We start from the raw sequence: 16,926 nt of genomic DNA on the forward strand, positions 1-16,926 counted from the left end.
ATGCGACATTAAAAATAAAAAAAAATTATTAAAAAGGAATGCCGATCACCTTATCGGCATCCAAAAAATTAAAAAAATTTGATGTCAACCACTTGTTACACGGCACCCAAAAAAAAATTTTAAAACTCGATATTACATGTATTTTACAAAATACGGGTTAAAAAAATGGATGTCAACTATTGCACTACTTACACCCAAAAATATTATTTTAATCACAATTTCAATCATCGGGTTGTTATTTGGGGATTGGGAATATGGGTGCCGACCATAAAGGTGCCATAACTCCAAGATATTATTCCTTTCCTATCATTCTCATAAATATTTTTGAACCCAAGTTATTCTTATAAATATTTAATTGTTTTAAGTTGGTAAAATAACCACAAAAATGACTAACAATTCTCTAATAGAGAACATCGTAGTGGAAGGTAAAGAGTTTTTATGTACCACGATAATGAAAGAGATGATGTCTACAATTTGTGCATTATAGATATGAGTTTTCAATGCCGTCAAGTGTTCATCAAATCAACAAAGTGACGACCCATGGACAAGGCTTCATTCTCCCCTGTATCTATGTTAGGATTTTTTTCATCTGCTTCTGAACTAATGGTTTGTGAGGGTCTTATAAGCTTATCATGTCACTCCTAGGCAATTGGCAGAGGCATATTGGTGGGATGCTGGCATATTTTTTTCTGATTATACAAAACATAGGAAAAAATGTCCTTCCACAACTAGCTTTCGGATTATGTTTACTCTTTTTTTTAGTGGTTCTTTTAGCATTGGGGAGTTCCAACCCTAAAATTACAAAATGTTCATTGTCTATCAATTTCCTGGGGACACCATCTTCCATCCTCGTAAATATATTTTGATAAGGAATGATTTCATTCTCTTATCATGGACCATCCTTGTGTTACGGGTCGTAGTTCAAAGTCAGTGTCCATCATACATAATGTATCTCATGGAGGTCTATCGTTGACAATAGGGATCATTTAGCCCATGAAGTCTGTCAAATTGAAGTCTGAGTGGCCCAATAATATAGATTTGGAAAAATAGGCTACCTTGGTAAATATGGGAACTAATCTTAAAAGATTAAGGGGAATCATACCTTGCAATATTAGATTATGTAAATTGATTATATAATCTTGTAAATCCCTAGATTTAAGGGATAGAGTAATCTCGTTCATCGATGTAACTTGATTTAGACCGTCGGTTTTGGAGGAGCTCAACTATAAATAGAGAGTCTCCCCTCACTTGTAAATCACCCATTGTATCTTAAATTCTTAAGAGTAATAGAATTTTTTGAGAGCATTTACTCAAACACCTCTCGTGCGTTGCTTTTTTGTGGTTTTCTATTCTTTTGTGCTTCTTTTGATTTATATTGTTTTTGCTATATAAATTGGTGCATTGGAGGAATTTTTGGTGAATCCCCAATTGTTTAGTGGTTAGGCTAACTTGGGCATGTTTGCATCAAAAGGATCGCCTAAGGTCGCACGAAAAGCAATATTAAAATTCTAATCTCGTGACACTTCCACCCGCTTGACTTATTATTCCCTCTTTGGCTGGGTCTTCTATCGAGAGATAGTATTGTCGTTTAAGGTAGGGGTGTTCAAACCATTAACCGAACCAAATTAATATTAATCAAAATAATTAAACTTTTGAATCCTTTAACTGTTAACTGAACTAAATTTTTTTCAAAAAAAATAACGAATAGAAATATTTTAGTTAATTCAGTCGGTTAACCGAATTAACTGAAATTTATATGTTTTATTTTGTTTTTTTAGTTAAAATAAGTATAAAACATATAAAAAATTGATAATGTTAATTTGACCGAATTAACTAAATTAGTAATAGTCTAATACATATAATATATAATATTGTTTATTAAGTTTGATTAACTCTATTAATTACCCAGTTTCGAACCAAATTAATTGTTAACTGAAATTCTAAAAAACCTTTAACTGACTTTTAACTAAACTAGATATTAGATTAATTCGATCAATTAATTTAATTTTAACTAAAATTTAAACTCCGCTAATCTAGACAGCTGTGAGGCTACATTTGTTGAAATTTGGACCATAAATTTTTGAAGGTTTTGCTTAAAAAAAAGTACAATTATTAATATGTTTTGTGAGGTTGTTCTGATGATGTCACATTCGATGTGGCCTCATGGCGGTAAGGACTATTTAGTGAAGCTTATATTGGGTAAAGAGATGGAAGCTGTTGCTTTCGTATTCTATTATTTACGCAAACATTAGCATGTAGAGGCTCTTTTCGCCATGAATCCTGTAGGTGTTATCGATGGTTGAGCTGAGAATCCTATGACTAGTGTGATTGGTGTAGGTTCGTGCTTTTTTTACTCTTTGTTGTATTTGATCCTTCATTCCATGCGTCCTAAAAGTTCAATGGGCATCTAAACATCATGTTGTTTTTCACTTAAACGTATTTATTCTTTATACATCTTCATTCCACTTATATTTAAGAATTTAATCTCTCTATTTTTCATATTTTAAATTTCAAGTTCAATGATTAACATTATTAAAATTATTTTTTAAAATTTAAGTTTATTACAATGTTATTTTTTAGTTACTTATATTGCTCATAATTTTTTTTAAAAATTTAAGAATGTTAACAATTGAACTTGATTTTTAAAATCTAAAAAGTAGAGGGATTAAGGATGTGCTTGGTGATTTGCTTGATAATAAAGAAAAATGAGTGGAAAGAAAATAGAAAAAAATTATTATTTTTTGTCCTAATACATAAAAATTAATTATTTCATATTTAAAAGATAAGAGAAGATGATCTCAAGGGTCAAAACAATTTTATTACGTAACATCAGTAAAAACAATATTGTGGATCTCCTTAGGATAATCGGTATCAAAAAGCCAAGTTTTTGCTTCTCTACACATTTCTGTACAAATGAAATTAGCTACTTTATTACGAGACCGATTAGCCCAAACTAAATTATCCGACTTAAAATTGTTGAAAGCAGCTTTACACGCCTTGATTCTATCCCCAGTAATGGTAATATCCGTATTACATCTGTCCATGATGTTGACAAGGCTTCCATGGTCAATCTCAAACAACACATCTCCATTAACATTTAGATGACCAGCTAGCTCAATACTTCTCTCAAAAGCTGAACACTCAGCCTCTTGGGTCGACATTTTTTCATCGATGAAACCCCCCTCCCCCACCGCCAAGCACAAAGCCATCGTTATCACGAAAGATTACCCCATACCCCACTCTGTCACCATTCACTGTAGCATCAAAGTTTATTTTAACAAACACCTTTGGGGGGTTATCCCATTTCTTCATATTGTCATTCTGATATGTTTGTCAAAAATTATACATCTTTTAAAGGTTAATTTTTTTCCTTTCATTTTTCAACTCTACCAAGCCATGGATAGATTCTTTCAATTTTTCTATCTTTTTCTACCAAGTATACATATGGAAAGAAAATTTATATTTTCCATCTTTTTATTTTTTCCCTTTAATTTTCCATATTTCTAATTTTTCATTCCTAGGAAGTAAATATTGTCGAAACCTTTTGGAAATCAACTTTTTATTAAAAAAACGAAAATAGAGTCGTCACCAATCCTTTTTATTCAGGTGTGATTGGATCACCTCAAAATTTAATCATAAAAGGTTAGGTTTACCAAAACAATGATTTTTGGCCTACAAAATTTAAGAAAATAGGCTCGGGAGTCGGTTACATGTGAGAAAGGATTAGTACTCTCATAACGCCCGAAATTGGTACCTAGTTGATTACTTATGTTTTGATGTCGAAAATTAAAAATTCAAAGGGAATTTAAAATACAATCCCTCTTTGCATTGTGCTATTTGATGGTATTGAAAGAAATCCGATATAAATTGAATTTTTAATGAGGATGCATTCTCATTTTGAGTCGATCAAGACGAAAAATCATGTCCCGTAAGTTAAGGCACAAAATCTCAAATTCTCGAAAATAAGGATGCTCTCCGTTTAATTATAGCCCAAACCTTACAATCTTTTTTTTTTAAAAGGAAGGGATATTCAATTATTTTAGTTCAAGGAAAAATCGTACCCGTTAAGCTAGGGGCACAACTTATCGAATCCCCAAACTAAAGAATATCGCCTTGGTTTTAATTTCTTCTCATGAGTTATGTAAAAACGAATGCATCACTTGATATGATATGCAATTGAGCATAATGCAGAAATGAATAAATATATCTAAGCATAATGGTTAACATGATAATAACTATAATAAAATAAAATAATTACATAAAAAAATAAATAAAACATAGATAATATTTGAAATGACTGCCGTAAAATAATAATATAAGAACAAAATAACGGTAGATACCATTATCAAATGGTGATGAAGCAACTTTAATAATAAATTGATGATGATAATAATAATAATGACGATCATGATGTAATTAATGTCATGTTTAATAAAAAACAAAATGATAGTAATAATAAATTAAGGATAAAGTAAATATTGTTTAATTTAGAGGGTAAAAATGCAAGTAGCAAAAATTAACACAAAAAAGAAATAAAATAAAATTAAGAATACAAGAATATAATAAAAATAAATGCTTTAAATTAAAATAGGGGGCCAATCAAGTCTGTGGTAAAATTTAAAGGATGAATTATGAAAAAAATTTGAAAATAAAGATTAAAGTAAAATAAAACAAAAAATATAGGGACTTAAAAGGCGAATAATCCCAGACCTAGCACACATCACTCCCAAAAGGTTGGTAGTATAAGGACTGGATTGAGTATATAAAAAAATTTTAAGGCATAAATCGTAAAAAAATAATAAAATAATAAAGGATCAAACTGAAACAACGTAGAAATATACAGGGACTCATAAGGTTATTTTTCCATCCGTGTCATTCCCTTAAGTTTGACAGTGGGTCAAAGGACTGAATCACAAGGAAATAAAAATAATGGGGTAAAAATGAAATAAAATTAAAAAATGCAAGACTAATTTAAAAACATACTAAAAAGCAGAAGGGCCAAAATAGCAAAAGGTCGTTCCTTCAAAAACATGCGGATCCTGAAGGGGGTCGAGTCAGATTATTAGGTCAAACTCAAAACGACATCGTTTTGGGAGTCTATATAAGGTAAATTTTTAAAAAAAAAAATCATTTCAAAACTTTTTTTGTTTTAAATTCCTTTCCCTTCCATTTTTTTCTCTCAAGCCCCCTATGTCCAGCCATGGGGCCCGTCGCCCGTCTGCCGTGGCCACCGATCATCAGCGATGGCGACTACCGCCTCCGGTGGCCGAAAAATCCAAAAACCCTTTTAAACCCTCTCTTCGAGTAGAAAATAGATCTGGGGTTTAAATCCTTAGAAATTTAACAAATGCTCAGCTGAAGGAAAAGAAACCGAAAAGTTTCTCCCTTTTTTGACGAGGCCCTCGACGGAACCCAAAAGAGTTCCGAGGCTTCCTGAGTCGGAGGAAAGGGACTCGTGACAGCGACGGCTTTTTTCAAGTAAGATTTCTTTCTTTTTTTTTATTTTTGCTTCAAAGTAAAAAAAAATAAAAACGCTACATTTTTCTTTTGAAACTTATTCTTTTTGTATCTCATTTTTTGAATCTATTCGATTGCTTGTGTGTGTAAATACAATTTTTTTCGGCTTTTATAGCCAATTAATTACAAATATTTGTTTTTGCTTTTGCTTTTCTACTTCTGTCTTTTCTTTTTTTGCAGGTTGCGATGGTGGTCAACGACGATGGGAGAAGCAAACCCTTGCCATTTTGGTGAAATGGCGGCAAAGAAGGCAGACCTCGGGTTAAGGGGACTTCAGGAAGCATGCCTACTAACGTGGCGAAGCAGAGGAGCGACGGCTAGAGTCAAGTTTTTTCTCTTAGGGTTTTTGAAAATTTTAAGATAGTGAACTTTAGGGTTTTTTGTATTTGGGCCATTATTTTTTGTAAATGGACTTTAATAATGGACTTTTTTATTATTTTTATTTATTTGTTTGGTTTTTTTTTGGGCCGGACAAAATTAGGCCCTTATAATATATTTTAACATTTTATTATTAGCAGCTACTTTAAAAAAGAAAATTTAACTATCCATCTGTGCCTCATGTTGCTATAGGAAAAGGGTAAGGCAACCTTTACTCCAAATTGATGAAGGATGGATGATGCAGAGCTAACATGGACATATCTGTTCGTGTTAGACGAAACAGCAACTGAAAGCGCATTTCATATATAATAATTTTGGTACCAAGTAGACAAAATAGTCTTAGAGAAGATGTTGATATTGTGATCCTAATCTCATATTTTATTGTACCAAGCAATTGAGTTTAACTTTTACTAAATATTTGAATTTGTATTTTAAACATGTCATCTAATTGTGTTAACCTTATTTAAATATACATACAAAATTATATGCGTATTGGATATGCTGCCGGCTCAAAAGCAATCTAAGAGCACAACCTACTCCCAACCAACAAGACATCAACTGTATGCATGAATATGCACCAACAAAGAGAGACATCTAAAATCAAATCATTCCAATATATTGCTGCCTCAAATGTTACAATTCTTATACATTTACAATTTCCCAGCCATGCATATAAAACTACACGACCAATCTCTGAAATTTCCATGCATTTTCCTTTTTTTTTTTTTTTCTTTAAGGGGGCAAGGTAAGTAAAATAAATGGCTGACTTGTATGATTATAACAACAAATGCTTAAAGGCAAGTAGAAAAAAAGAAAAAAAAAATTATAAGATCAGTGGCATATCTTACTTTGTAATCCAAGGATTGTGCTGATGGCTGAATCCCTTAGCTAGCAGCAACCTTATTTTGGAGCAATAACTCCAAGTCACTCAATCTGCATAGAAAAACAGATTCCACAGAATTAAATAATAATAATAATAATAATTTGACAGAGAAAAAGAAAAAATAGACTGCCTGAAATGAAATGGTGGCATACCTCACATTACTCAAATCAGGGTAAATTGCTATAGAGTCTTTAAAATCCTGAATTGAATTTGGAAAAAGAACTTAGTTACTCAATCAGCAAACTATTGAGCTACCACTTGTTAGCTATGTTAATCGGATTCGAGTGCGAGTGTAGGATACGAAGCGTATATTTAACACGAGTATGTTCAATTTTATTTTCAAGTTTTTCCATGTATTTGGAAGGTCCTTGTGAAGCCATGTCCCCGTTTTCATGCCAATATATGTATCAGATGTGTGTGTTAAACGATGTAACATTGGCTGTCAGCAAGTATTGCTTCGAGAACTTACCTGGTCAGCAGTTGAAGAAGTATAGGTAATCACACATGACATCCCAGCTTTAGTTGCTGCCTGCACAGATGGAATAAGTTTTGCATAAAACTTTAACTATGGTTGATATATTTGTTCAGTGCATACAATGCCCAAACTAATATTTGGAGACATGGTATCTCTTTTCTAGAGAATAGAGCATTACCTGAAGCCCAATCACACTATCTTCTACCACCAAGCAATTTTTCTCTGACACACCTAATCTCTGTCATAAATAAGATTTCTGAATCAGATACAGATATAGCAAGCAAACACTGAGATGAAAAATATAAGCATAAGTAACATTATCGTTAAGTGCACATGATAGAGTTAACTAGTAAGTTACCTTGGCAGCTGTCAGATATATCAATGGGTCTGGCTTCTTTTCCTTCACATCATCTCCTACAAGCATAAAGAAAAACAAAAGGAAGATTGGGTTTTAAGAACAGAATCATCATAAAAGAAAGAAATGGCAAAATGAAATGGGCCAAAATGCATAGCTAGAGGGACCAAAGAACAAAAGGCAACCAATGAAGTTATTGCTTTAGAAACAGGTCAAGGTTATAAATGAGCTTGTCTAGAAGACTTTTATAAGGAGCTCAGTTCATTTAGAAGAATCAGACTTGTGAAAGTATTCAGTGCATATTTTGATTCACACAGGTCTAAAATATATCTAACAACAAAAACATATGTTTTAGAAGTAGTCAACATACCTGCAAGGAAGCAATCAAGCCCCTTAAATCGCTCCTATAACAAGGGGAAAATAATATAAGAATAAGGAAACAAAAGTGAGGATACTTGTTGATCAATAATTTTGGAATCAAAACTGCGAGATATTGTTTGGTTTTCACTCGAAACTCTCATGGTTTTGTCTCACAAGAGATGTCTTTAATGAGACAAACCACGAAACTTTTGGATCAAAGTGGACAATACCTCACAGTTTAGGTATGAATCGCCACCAGAAATTACCATTCCAATAAGGTTCTCAAGACAGAGTACAACTGAACTTTTAGTTGCTGCAGAGCAAACAGCTAGCATTTTCCCCTGCAGATTGGAGAAAGAAAATGGCATCACAAACAAAGGATTGTATTGAATTCATTTGGATTGATTGCAATGAAAGGATCATGAATTGATTATCAATCTCAATTGATAAACAAGTAGAGTATCTTACAGCTGCCTTGGCCTCATCCATCAATCTTAAAACTCCAGGTCTAGGTTCCACCTGATCAAAACAATACCACTCTCTTTTTATTCAATAATATGGATAACCAATTCAGAATCAATGAAGAGATAAAAGAAAATGCAATGTGATAAACAATAATGTCTGCTTACAGTTCCAGATTTGATTATTTCTTTGTACCTTTCAGTCTTCCAATCCTACAAAGATGTAACAGCACCACGTACATAAGTTCTTCAATAAAGAGAATTTCACAATTCCTATACAAAGATCAAATTAAAGCTTAATTGGACCTCCATTCCCTGTTTCCCCTTGATTTCATTGGCATTGGCAGTCACTACATCAAAGCTATATAATTATTAATAATACCTGAAGAGTGTCAATTAACTTAGCTCGTTCCTCATCACTCTCAGGAGGCGTCTCAAATATGGTAGAAGATGGCCATCCATGTTCCTTGAAGTACCTTCAGAAATACCAAAAATCTCCATTAAACCGATCAGCAACAAGAAAAATTAAGAACAATAAAAGAAACCCAGAAATATTTAGAAAAAAGAAAGAACCATCTCATCTTGGGTTTGCCACCACCAATCAGGTTCTGGAGCACATCATAAAATTGAAGGTCCCAATTAAGGGGCTGTGAAGAAGGAGGGCAACGAACATTGAAGTGAGCGAAAGCGTCGTTGTAAGCTTCGCGATGCAAGTGCTCGGATTCTAGAATGACACCATCGCAGTCGAAAATGAGAGCTTGAAGGGAATGGGAAGCTGAGACAGAGAGGTAGAGTCGTCGGGGCTTTGTGGTGGTTAAGGAAAGGGAGGAAGACCTTTTGGTTCTGAAAGTGAGGGACCGTGGTGAGTAATAAAAGAGAGAAGAGAAGTTGGAGGAGAGGTTTTGAGGAGAGATAAAGAGTGTGGAGTGAGACGCCATGGCTGATTTGCTTCACTGATTGGTTTAAAATGGAGAGTTTTCGAGTTAAAAAGGAGGTAATTTTTTGGCGGGTTTGGTTCGTGTGGCTGTGGATATCTCTCCAGCTTCAACGTTACCTTTTAACGCATACAATTTTGCAATTGGATTTGCATGCCAACCCCTCTAACCCTCTCTCGGTATTAGTATCTCAATCAATTCTCAATTCAATCAACCAATTCGATATATGATTACAAATGAAGTCGAAGAAAAGTAAATATTAATTATAAATTATATGAAAATAAATTTTGGCTCAGCTTAAGACACCACATTTTTTTAATTTGTATTTCAAAAATCATTCAAATACCATGATTCAAGTTAGTTTTATATTTAATCAAATTTAATTTGAATCGAATTTCAAGTCAAGCCTAACATAAACGACTAAGTTACACAGTAGTTCCACCAACACATTATGGAAACTCCACAAATCGTCTTGAAGTTGGAACATGGGATCAAAAATAGCATCCTTGAGTATAGCCATAATAATAGAGGGGGGAAATGTGACGAATCATCAATTATGCAAAAAGTACCCTGTTATAAACATTCTGCAACCTTTACAAATCCTATTACAAAGTTGTGCCTCCACCATCTGACATAAGAGATGCGGCAGCTGCAGCAGCTGTCGGGACAACCCCGGTTGAAACGCCTGGCTTTGACAAATGCAGCAGCCTGCAAAATCAAACACCACAAAGCTTTGTCCGAGATACAAATTATACAATCAAAATTAGATGACAAAGCCACCAGTTTCTTACGCTAACACAAATCCTTCATTCAGGATCCATCAAAATACCATATCCTATGTGCTAGAAGCTGAATATCTAAAATCATAACCATGGTATAAGAAACACTAATCTATTATAATCACTAGAAACAGGTTTTCCTGCTGCCTAATACAAATGATAATTCATATTTATGATGATTTATACAATCATCATGAGCTTAAAAGACTAGATTATGATTAGACCAATTACTTAAATTCTTGTTGTGCATCGCGTTTTTCACAGTTGCAAAGTTATGTTATTTCGACTTCTCATTTTCCCAGGAACACTCATGTCTAACACTTGTGTGACCAGTGACCAATACTCATATCTGGCAGTCCCCCTAGTAGTTGCATAGTGTAATGAATGCTGTCTAGCCAATTGTAGTAAATATCATCAGTGGAAAGAATCAAAACCACGAAATAACGATCACAAAATCATGTTTGAGGATCCTATTTTCAGGTGACAAGTTCTATAATAGCCATGCATCTTAATAAGCAAGAAGAAAAAAGGCTCTTACGGTGCAAGATATTCACAAAAAGAAGAGACAGAAGCAACGACTTCATTATAATTTTCCGATGTTGCAGGCGCGGTCACTTCAACCATCTGTATACCAGGTGTTACCGGGACAGCCTCATCCGTTGCGTGCAGTTTCAGCATCTTATTAACCGATGAGACAGTCACGGTTATCTGAGCAGCCCTTTCGAAATGAAAGGTGAATCCCACTCTCAACAACTCATGATCCAACTTATATCCAAGTGAATAAAATAATCGAAGCACGTTCTTGCTGGCTTTGCTTTCTACCATACTTCTAACCAGCACAGAGATTTGCTCTGCTCCAGCACCCCTCATTGCACCCCCAACATGTTTCACAGTCCTACAAACATTATATAAACTTAATAACCACCCAACACAACAAAAAATAACACCAACTACGTTATTCTTGACCCTTTACTTTTTTTGAAGTATTCATGTCCGACACTGTATCCACTGTATATCTAGACATGGATATGAGAATATGAAACCCCAAACACGGAGCAACCTTTGAAAAAAATTGAATATATCCATCCCAAACACTCACACATCCATGTCCGAATTATATAGAATTGATATAATATAAGCACAATTAAAAACTCCAAATTACCAAGCAGGCTCGGACTGTTCAAGATCACACAATAATCTGACCTCGGAAGTAACAAATCCTGTAAAATTCTTAGGCATTAGCAAGGCAGAACCTAACAACTTGATCAATTAATTTATATTGCTGTTTTATAAATTATAAATTAGTACATGATTCAGCAGGAGAGTTATTTACAAAATTAACTAAATAGGGAAAAATGCTTATACCATCACACGTCATGGATAGATTAGTAGACTATAATTAACTCTTCTGTGTATTGAAAATGTGAGAGACTTACCAAGATTTGGACCACTTTTAAGGCAAATTTCATGTACCCTCAAGCGTTCTCTATTTACACCGCAAAGACCTTGAAGTAGAATTTCAAGTGCCTCAACATACTGCAAATCTCACCCAAAAAAAAAAAAGAATGAACAAAAACAAATCTGTTTAAACCAATCCCCAAATTTATAAAATTTCTAAAATAGACATAAAATAATGATTTTGGGTGTGAATTTTTTTACCTGTGTCTCTATAATTCCTTGAACTACGCACTCCATTTTTACAAGTTTTTTTCAATGTTAAACGAAGAAATGCAAGCAGTAAGCTAACTGCGAAACCCTTGCCTTTCTTAAAATCCGGTTCGAGCTCAGTTCGTTATACGAATGGTAATACGGGCATTGCTTGGCCCGAGATGTCACCCGACCCGAACTAAATTATGGGTGGAAACAACTTTAAAGGTTGGGCGATAATACTAGAAATATTATTAGAGTTTTTAATTTTAGGATAAATTACATTACTGATCACTCGATTATTAAATTATTTTTTTGGTCATTTATAGAAGATAAGTTTACGGTTTTTAAAATTAGTATAATAGTAATTTTAATTTTTAATATTTTTATATTATGATAATTTAGTATTGATTTCAAAAAAGACTAATTCTCAGTATTTACATATTGTGAATTTTATTTTATTTTTTGCATTTTTAAATAATAAGAAAAGATGAAAATTATTTTTTTGAATTTTTAGTGGTTATATTTTTGGTATATTTTTTATTAAATTTAGTTAATAAATTTATTTTTTTAGAAAGGATCATAAAGAAAAGTAAATTTGAAAAATAAATAGACTAAATTACATAATTTGTAAATGTTAAGAGTTAAATTTTTTAGAATTAAGACTAAATTGACGTAAAAATATTGAGGGCTAAAGTTGTTATATTAAAAAATTAAGTAATTAATGTAAATAACATATACCATGAATATATATTTATAAATTATCCAAAGCAAGGAGGGCGTGAAAATGCCGAGAAGATAAGGGGAGAAGCGGACAAAATCAAAAGCTAAGTTGAGGAGAATTAAGTTTTGTACATAATGATTATAAGATACAATAATGTATACATTAATGCTAAAAATCTGAAGAAAAAAAATTCCCAGAAACACACCAAAATCACCTATTAAACAATTTTCTTTTACATGCTAAAAGGCTTGATCTTTTTCAAGGGTTGTAAAAATGATCATCACAGTGGCATTTCCAACCAAGGGGCTTGTAATTAGAGTATTGACTGCCTGATGATGGGTAAAAAACCTCCATGGGATTAGTGATTGCTTTGCTCGAACCAGGTGGTTGAAATTGGTGGTAATGGCTAAGTAATGGTGTAGTAGGTACTTGAACTGCCTTGCAAGGGTGGCATCCATTACATCTGTTGTGGCAGCTTGGAGGAGTTGATCCCAACCTTGTTTTGTCTTCAAAATATAAACCCTGTTGAAAACCCAAACATCATCAAAGATCAAATATAGAAACATGGTGAAAAGAATGAAAGATATATGAGCTGAAACCTAACCTGAACAAGGGAAGAGGTTGGAGAGGAAAGAAGAAGAAAGGAAAGGGGCAAAAGAAATGTGAAGGTGTTAAGGAGGGGAGAAACAAGTGAGGTCATGATGATGAAAGGGTTTCATGTAACCAAGGAAGTAAACTAAAAAGATGGGAATAGTAATGGAACTCTAAGTTCAAGTACATATGAAACTTACTTCTGCTGCGAAGTAAAAAACCCAAAGCAAGATAGAGAAGAAATAGGGTCAGCGATGAGAAAAGTGAGTAGGAAGAAAAGGAAGGGAAGGTTTCAAAAATTGGTGTATGTGGTGGTGGGTGGTGGTCTAAGCATTAATGTACATGGGAGAGAGAGAGAGAGAGGGCGAGAAGTGTGGCAGAAGAGTGAAAAGAACAATACAGAATTGGCAAACAAATTGGGAGAATCTGCATTAGAAAGGAAAGGGGAGGGGGACCAAATAACTCTAATTTTATCTTTTATAAATTGGGAATTACATGAAAATGTTTCAACTTTCGTCGTTGAAATACCATTAAGGACTTTAATCACTTTTCTCTTTACTTCATTGGATTGGGTTTTTCTCTAATTTTTAATCATAAACAAGTTAATTTATTCATCGTCTATATTTTCGAAAAAATAATCAATTGACCATAAAATATATTACATTCCCATGAGTAGGGATTAAAATCCAACCACATTTTAAAGGACGATGTAACCAACCACCATATTAGGTCTGCCTTATTTTAGTTATTAAGTAAGCTAAAGCTTCTTTTGATTAAATTTTACTATTAGTTTGTGTGTTGTGCAAGAACATTTAGTTCATATATTTCAATTTCCTCATTTTTTGTTATTGTACTTTTCAAATTTTAAAATTTCAATCCTGACCAAATAATAATTATTAAATTCATTAATTTTTACTATTTCTAAAATTTTATGCAAAAAAATATAATATTCTATGTTTAATGTCATATTTACTTGTTATTTTTATATATTACTGACAAAAAAGTCAATTAATAACCATCGTTTGAATCAAAACTAAAATATCAAAATCTAAAAAGTATGAAGACTAACAATGATCAAATTGGAGACTAGATGGACTAGATTTACAACTTTATTATAGTGCAAAACCAATAACAAAATTTAGCTAAACAAATTTAAATGTTACCATATGGATTAAGACTAAAATTTAAAAATTTAAAAAATACAAAAATAAAAATTGACCAATTCAAAAAATATAAAAATTAAAATTCACCGAATTAAAGTATTAAAACTAAATCCTACCATTTAAAAAGAAAAATTGGCACTTGGAATTGGGTGAAAAATGCGTAAGGGGAGGTAGTAGTAATTAATTTCCAGCATTTAATAACTACAAAATTATCATTTTTGCTTCAATACTTTGACCCCCAAAAAAAGGAAGATTTGCTTCAAGACTCACTTTGATCCCAATACTGCTTCGTATCCAAAGAATAATTAGCAAAATAAAATAACAAAATGAGCTTAAGAAAAATTCTAATCTCTAATTGATCTTCGATCCGATCAAAGTATTTATTGTAAGACTTTGGACCTTTTTTTCTTTTTTGGATCAATAAAAGAGGCTACACAGCCTAAACTATTAGGCGTAGCATCGGGGCACATTTGCCCACGAGCAATACCAGATTAATCATCAAACAGAATGGACTCTAACCTATGAGGAACATCCCTTAAAATGCATAAATCATAACCACCATTAGAGCCCATGAGCCAAGCAGTTTGCAGCCACATTGCCTTCCCTATACACATGTTCAATTTTAACATTCCATTGACAGTCCAATAATCCCCTAATGCTTGAAACAACGGAGCAGCTATTATGATCAGTTTCATCTCAAGAAACACATTTCGATAACCCTCGTTCCAAACTAACGAGAGAGACCACCGAACGTAGCCCATAACTCTACTTGGAGTGGAAAAGAGCCCCCAAACACCTTATAAATCCCAACAACCATCTACCTGTACTATCTCCCGGTAAACCACCTGAACCCACACATTGAGAATTTAATTGGCACGAACTATCCGTATTTAATTTGACCCATCCTGCAAGTCGTGGTCTTCATTCTTCATGCCTTGAATCTAGGACGCAAGTAGAAGAATAAACATGGTTATATTGCTTGAAAATTTTAGCCCAGCTAATACTACACTCAACCGCATCTTCAAACCAACGAGTCTCACTCAGAGAAAACCACAACATTACTTCGTTTCCATATTCTCCAGCAAAGGAATTCTAAAAGGTTGCCCCAATCCACGGTCCACTTTAAATTATTCGTACTAAGAATGCTGCTACTGATCCAATTACTCAGATTCGGGGAGAAAAATTCCCCATACATATGTTGCAGAATGACTCTCATCCACATGGTTACCACAATGGCACAATTGCGAACTACAAGCGACTCCGTCTCTTTGCTTGCACCATATATACCACATTCTTCAATTTCAGATAAACCCCTTCAAAGCCTTTCTACATTAGTCATTAATCTATCCTTCACTAATAACTTCTAACACCCCTCACTTAACTCAACCATCGGGTTTGAGCTGCAGGATGCCACAACCATCGTCAAAGCAATTATAGACAGTTTTGCAACATTCAGTCATTCCTACTCGTAACTAAGTATCATTCCCATTCAAAGTATGTTACACAATCATTTTCGAGTCCCACACGAGCTTATGGAAGCTCTTTTGCTAACTCCGGCATGAATTAGGACCAAATTATAATGTTCTAAAAATTCCGGGTTGACATCGCGACTTCATAATTTCCTTGATGCAACCACATCAACTCAGTGAGTTAGGTTGCAACATCAAGCCTTTCAACATCGCGACACCACTTACTGTCGGACGAAGTTGCGAAGTCAAAATTTCTTGGTTGCAATGTTGCCCCTATTTTTTACAAAATACACTTTTTTTTTATACCTATTCAATAATTTCCAACCAAATCATATGTTCACATTCAATCATTTACCAATCCTACCTATGCCAAATCATGACAAAACCTAAGTACCATTCCTATTAAAAGTATGTTACACAATCATTTCTAAGTCCCACATGAGCTTACGAAAGCTCTTTTGCTAACTTGAACATGAATTAGGACCAAATTATAAAGTTTTAAAAATTTCAGGCCGACGTCACGACTTCATAATTTCTTTATCGCGACCACGTCAACTCAGTGAGTTACGTTGCAACGTCAAATCTCTCCACATCGCAACGTCACTTATTGTCGGATGAAGTTGCGATGTTGGAATTTCTTGGTTGCAACGTTGCCCATGTTCTTGGCAAAATACATTTTCTTTTGTACCTATTCAATAATTTTGAAACAAATCATATGTTTATATTCAATCAATTTACGAATTTTACCTATGCCAGATCATGACAAAACCTATTATAGCAAGTTTATAACATTTGAATCAACCATTTAACATGACTGATAAACCATAAAAGTAACATGTTTTTAATCCCATTCTTGACACATTTTTGAATTATATATTATGTAAATTAGTCAATTTGATGCTCCTAATCTTTTAAAATTATGTTTCTATACTTAGATGAGCATTAGGGAAGTGAAAGGAGCGAAAAACAGGCCAAAATCAGACAAGAGATATCTTTAGGAACCACACGGCCTGGGCATTTCCACACGGGCTGGGTATGCTGGACACATGCCCATGTGCCAACCGGTATCGATATCGCTTCCTGTTTCTCAAACACACAGAAAAACCCAATTTTTAGGCTTTCTGAACATTCTAAAGTTTATAAATACACACTAGAAGAAGACCTAAAGGGGACACACAAAGAAGAAGGA

At 33.5% G+C, this 16,926-nt stretch overlaps 3 protein-coding genes across 3 annotated transcripts; all 3 read right to left on the reverse strand.

The window, feature by feature from the left end:
• Positions 1 to 6,490: 6,490 nt before the first annotated feature.
• LOC107951724 (haloacid dehalogenase-like hydrolase domain-containing protein At4g39970) lies at positions 6,491 to 9,612 on the reverse strand. The gene is made up of 11 exons (XM_016886863.2): positions 9,003 to 9,612; positions 8,812 to 8,905; positions 8,598 to 8,642; positions 8,437 to 8,487; positions 8,235 to 8,309; positions 7,979 to 8,012; positions 7,612 to 7,667; positions 7,432 to 7,491; positions 7,248 to 7,307; positions 6,931 to 6,977; positions 6,491 to 6,828 (listed from the first exon to the last, which is right to left on the reverse strand). Exons 1-11 carry the CDS (start codon positions 9,365 to 9,367, stop codon positions 6,780 to 6,782), a joined length of 936 nt encoding a protein of 311 aa, XP_016742352.1. The 5' UTR covers positions 9,368 to 9,612; the 3' UTR covers positions 6,491 to 6,779.
• A 110-nt stretch (positions 9,613 to 9,722) lies between these two features.
• LOC107951725 (mediator of RNA polymerase II transcription subunit 18) lies at positions 9,723 to 12,003 on the reverse strand. The gene is made up of 5 exons (XM_016886864.2): positions 11,803 to 12,003; positions 11,580 to 11,679; positions 11,306 to 11,363; positions 10,682 to 11,038; positions 9,723 to 10,072 (listed from the first exon to the last, which is right to left on the reverse strand). Exons 1-5 carry the CDS (start codon positions 11,836 to 11,838, stop codon positions 9,970 to 9,972), a joined length of 654 nt encoding a protein of 217 aa, XP_016742353.1. The 5' UTR covers positions 11,839 to 12,003; the 3' UTR covers positions 9,723 to 9,969.
• Positions 12,004 to 12,622: 619 nt separating this feature from the next.
• On the reverse strand, positions 12,623 to 13,556 carry LOC107952331 (EPIDERMAL PATTERNING FACTOR-like protein 1). The gene is made up of 2 exons (XM_016887593.2): positions 13,119 to 13,556; positions 12,623 to 13,036 (listed from the first exon to the last, which is right to left on the reverse strand). The coding sequence occupies exons 1-2, from the start codon at positions 13,212 to 13,214 to the stop codon at positions 12,773 to 12,775; spliced, it is 360 nt and encodes a 119-aa protein (XP_016743082.1). The 5' UTR covers positions 13,215 to 13,556; the 3' UTR covers positions 12,623 to 12,772.
• Positions 13,557 to 16,926: the final 3,370 nt, after the last annotated feature.

The sequence above is a fragment of the Gossypium hirsutum genome, chromosome A02, assembly GCF_007990345.1.
Source record: "Gossypium hirsutum isolate 1008001.06 chromosome A02, Gossypium_hirsutum_v2.1, whole genome shotgun sequence".
In the NCBI taxonomy this organism is placed as follows: Eukaryota; Viridiplantae; Streptophyta; class Magnoliopsida; order Malvales; family Malvaceae; genus Gossypium; species Gossypium hirsutum.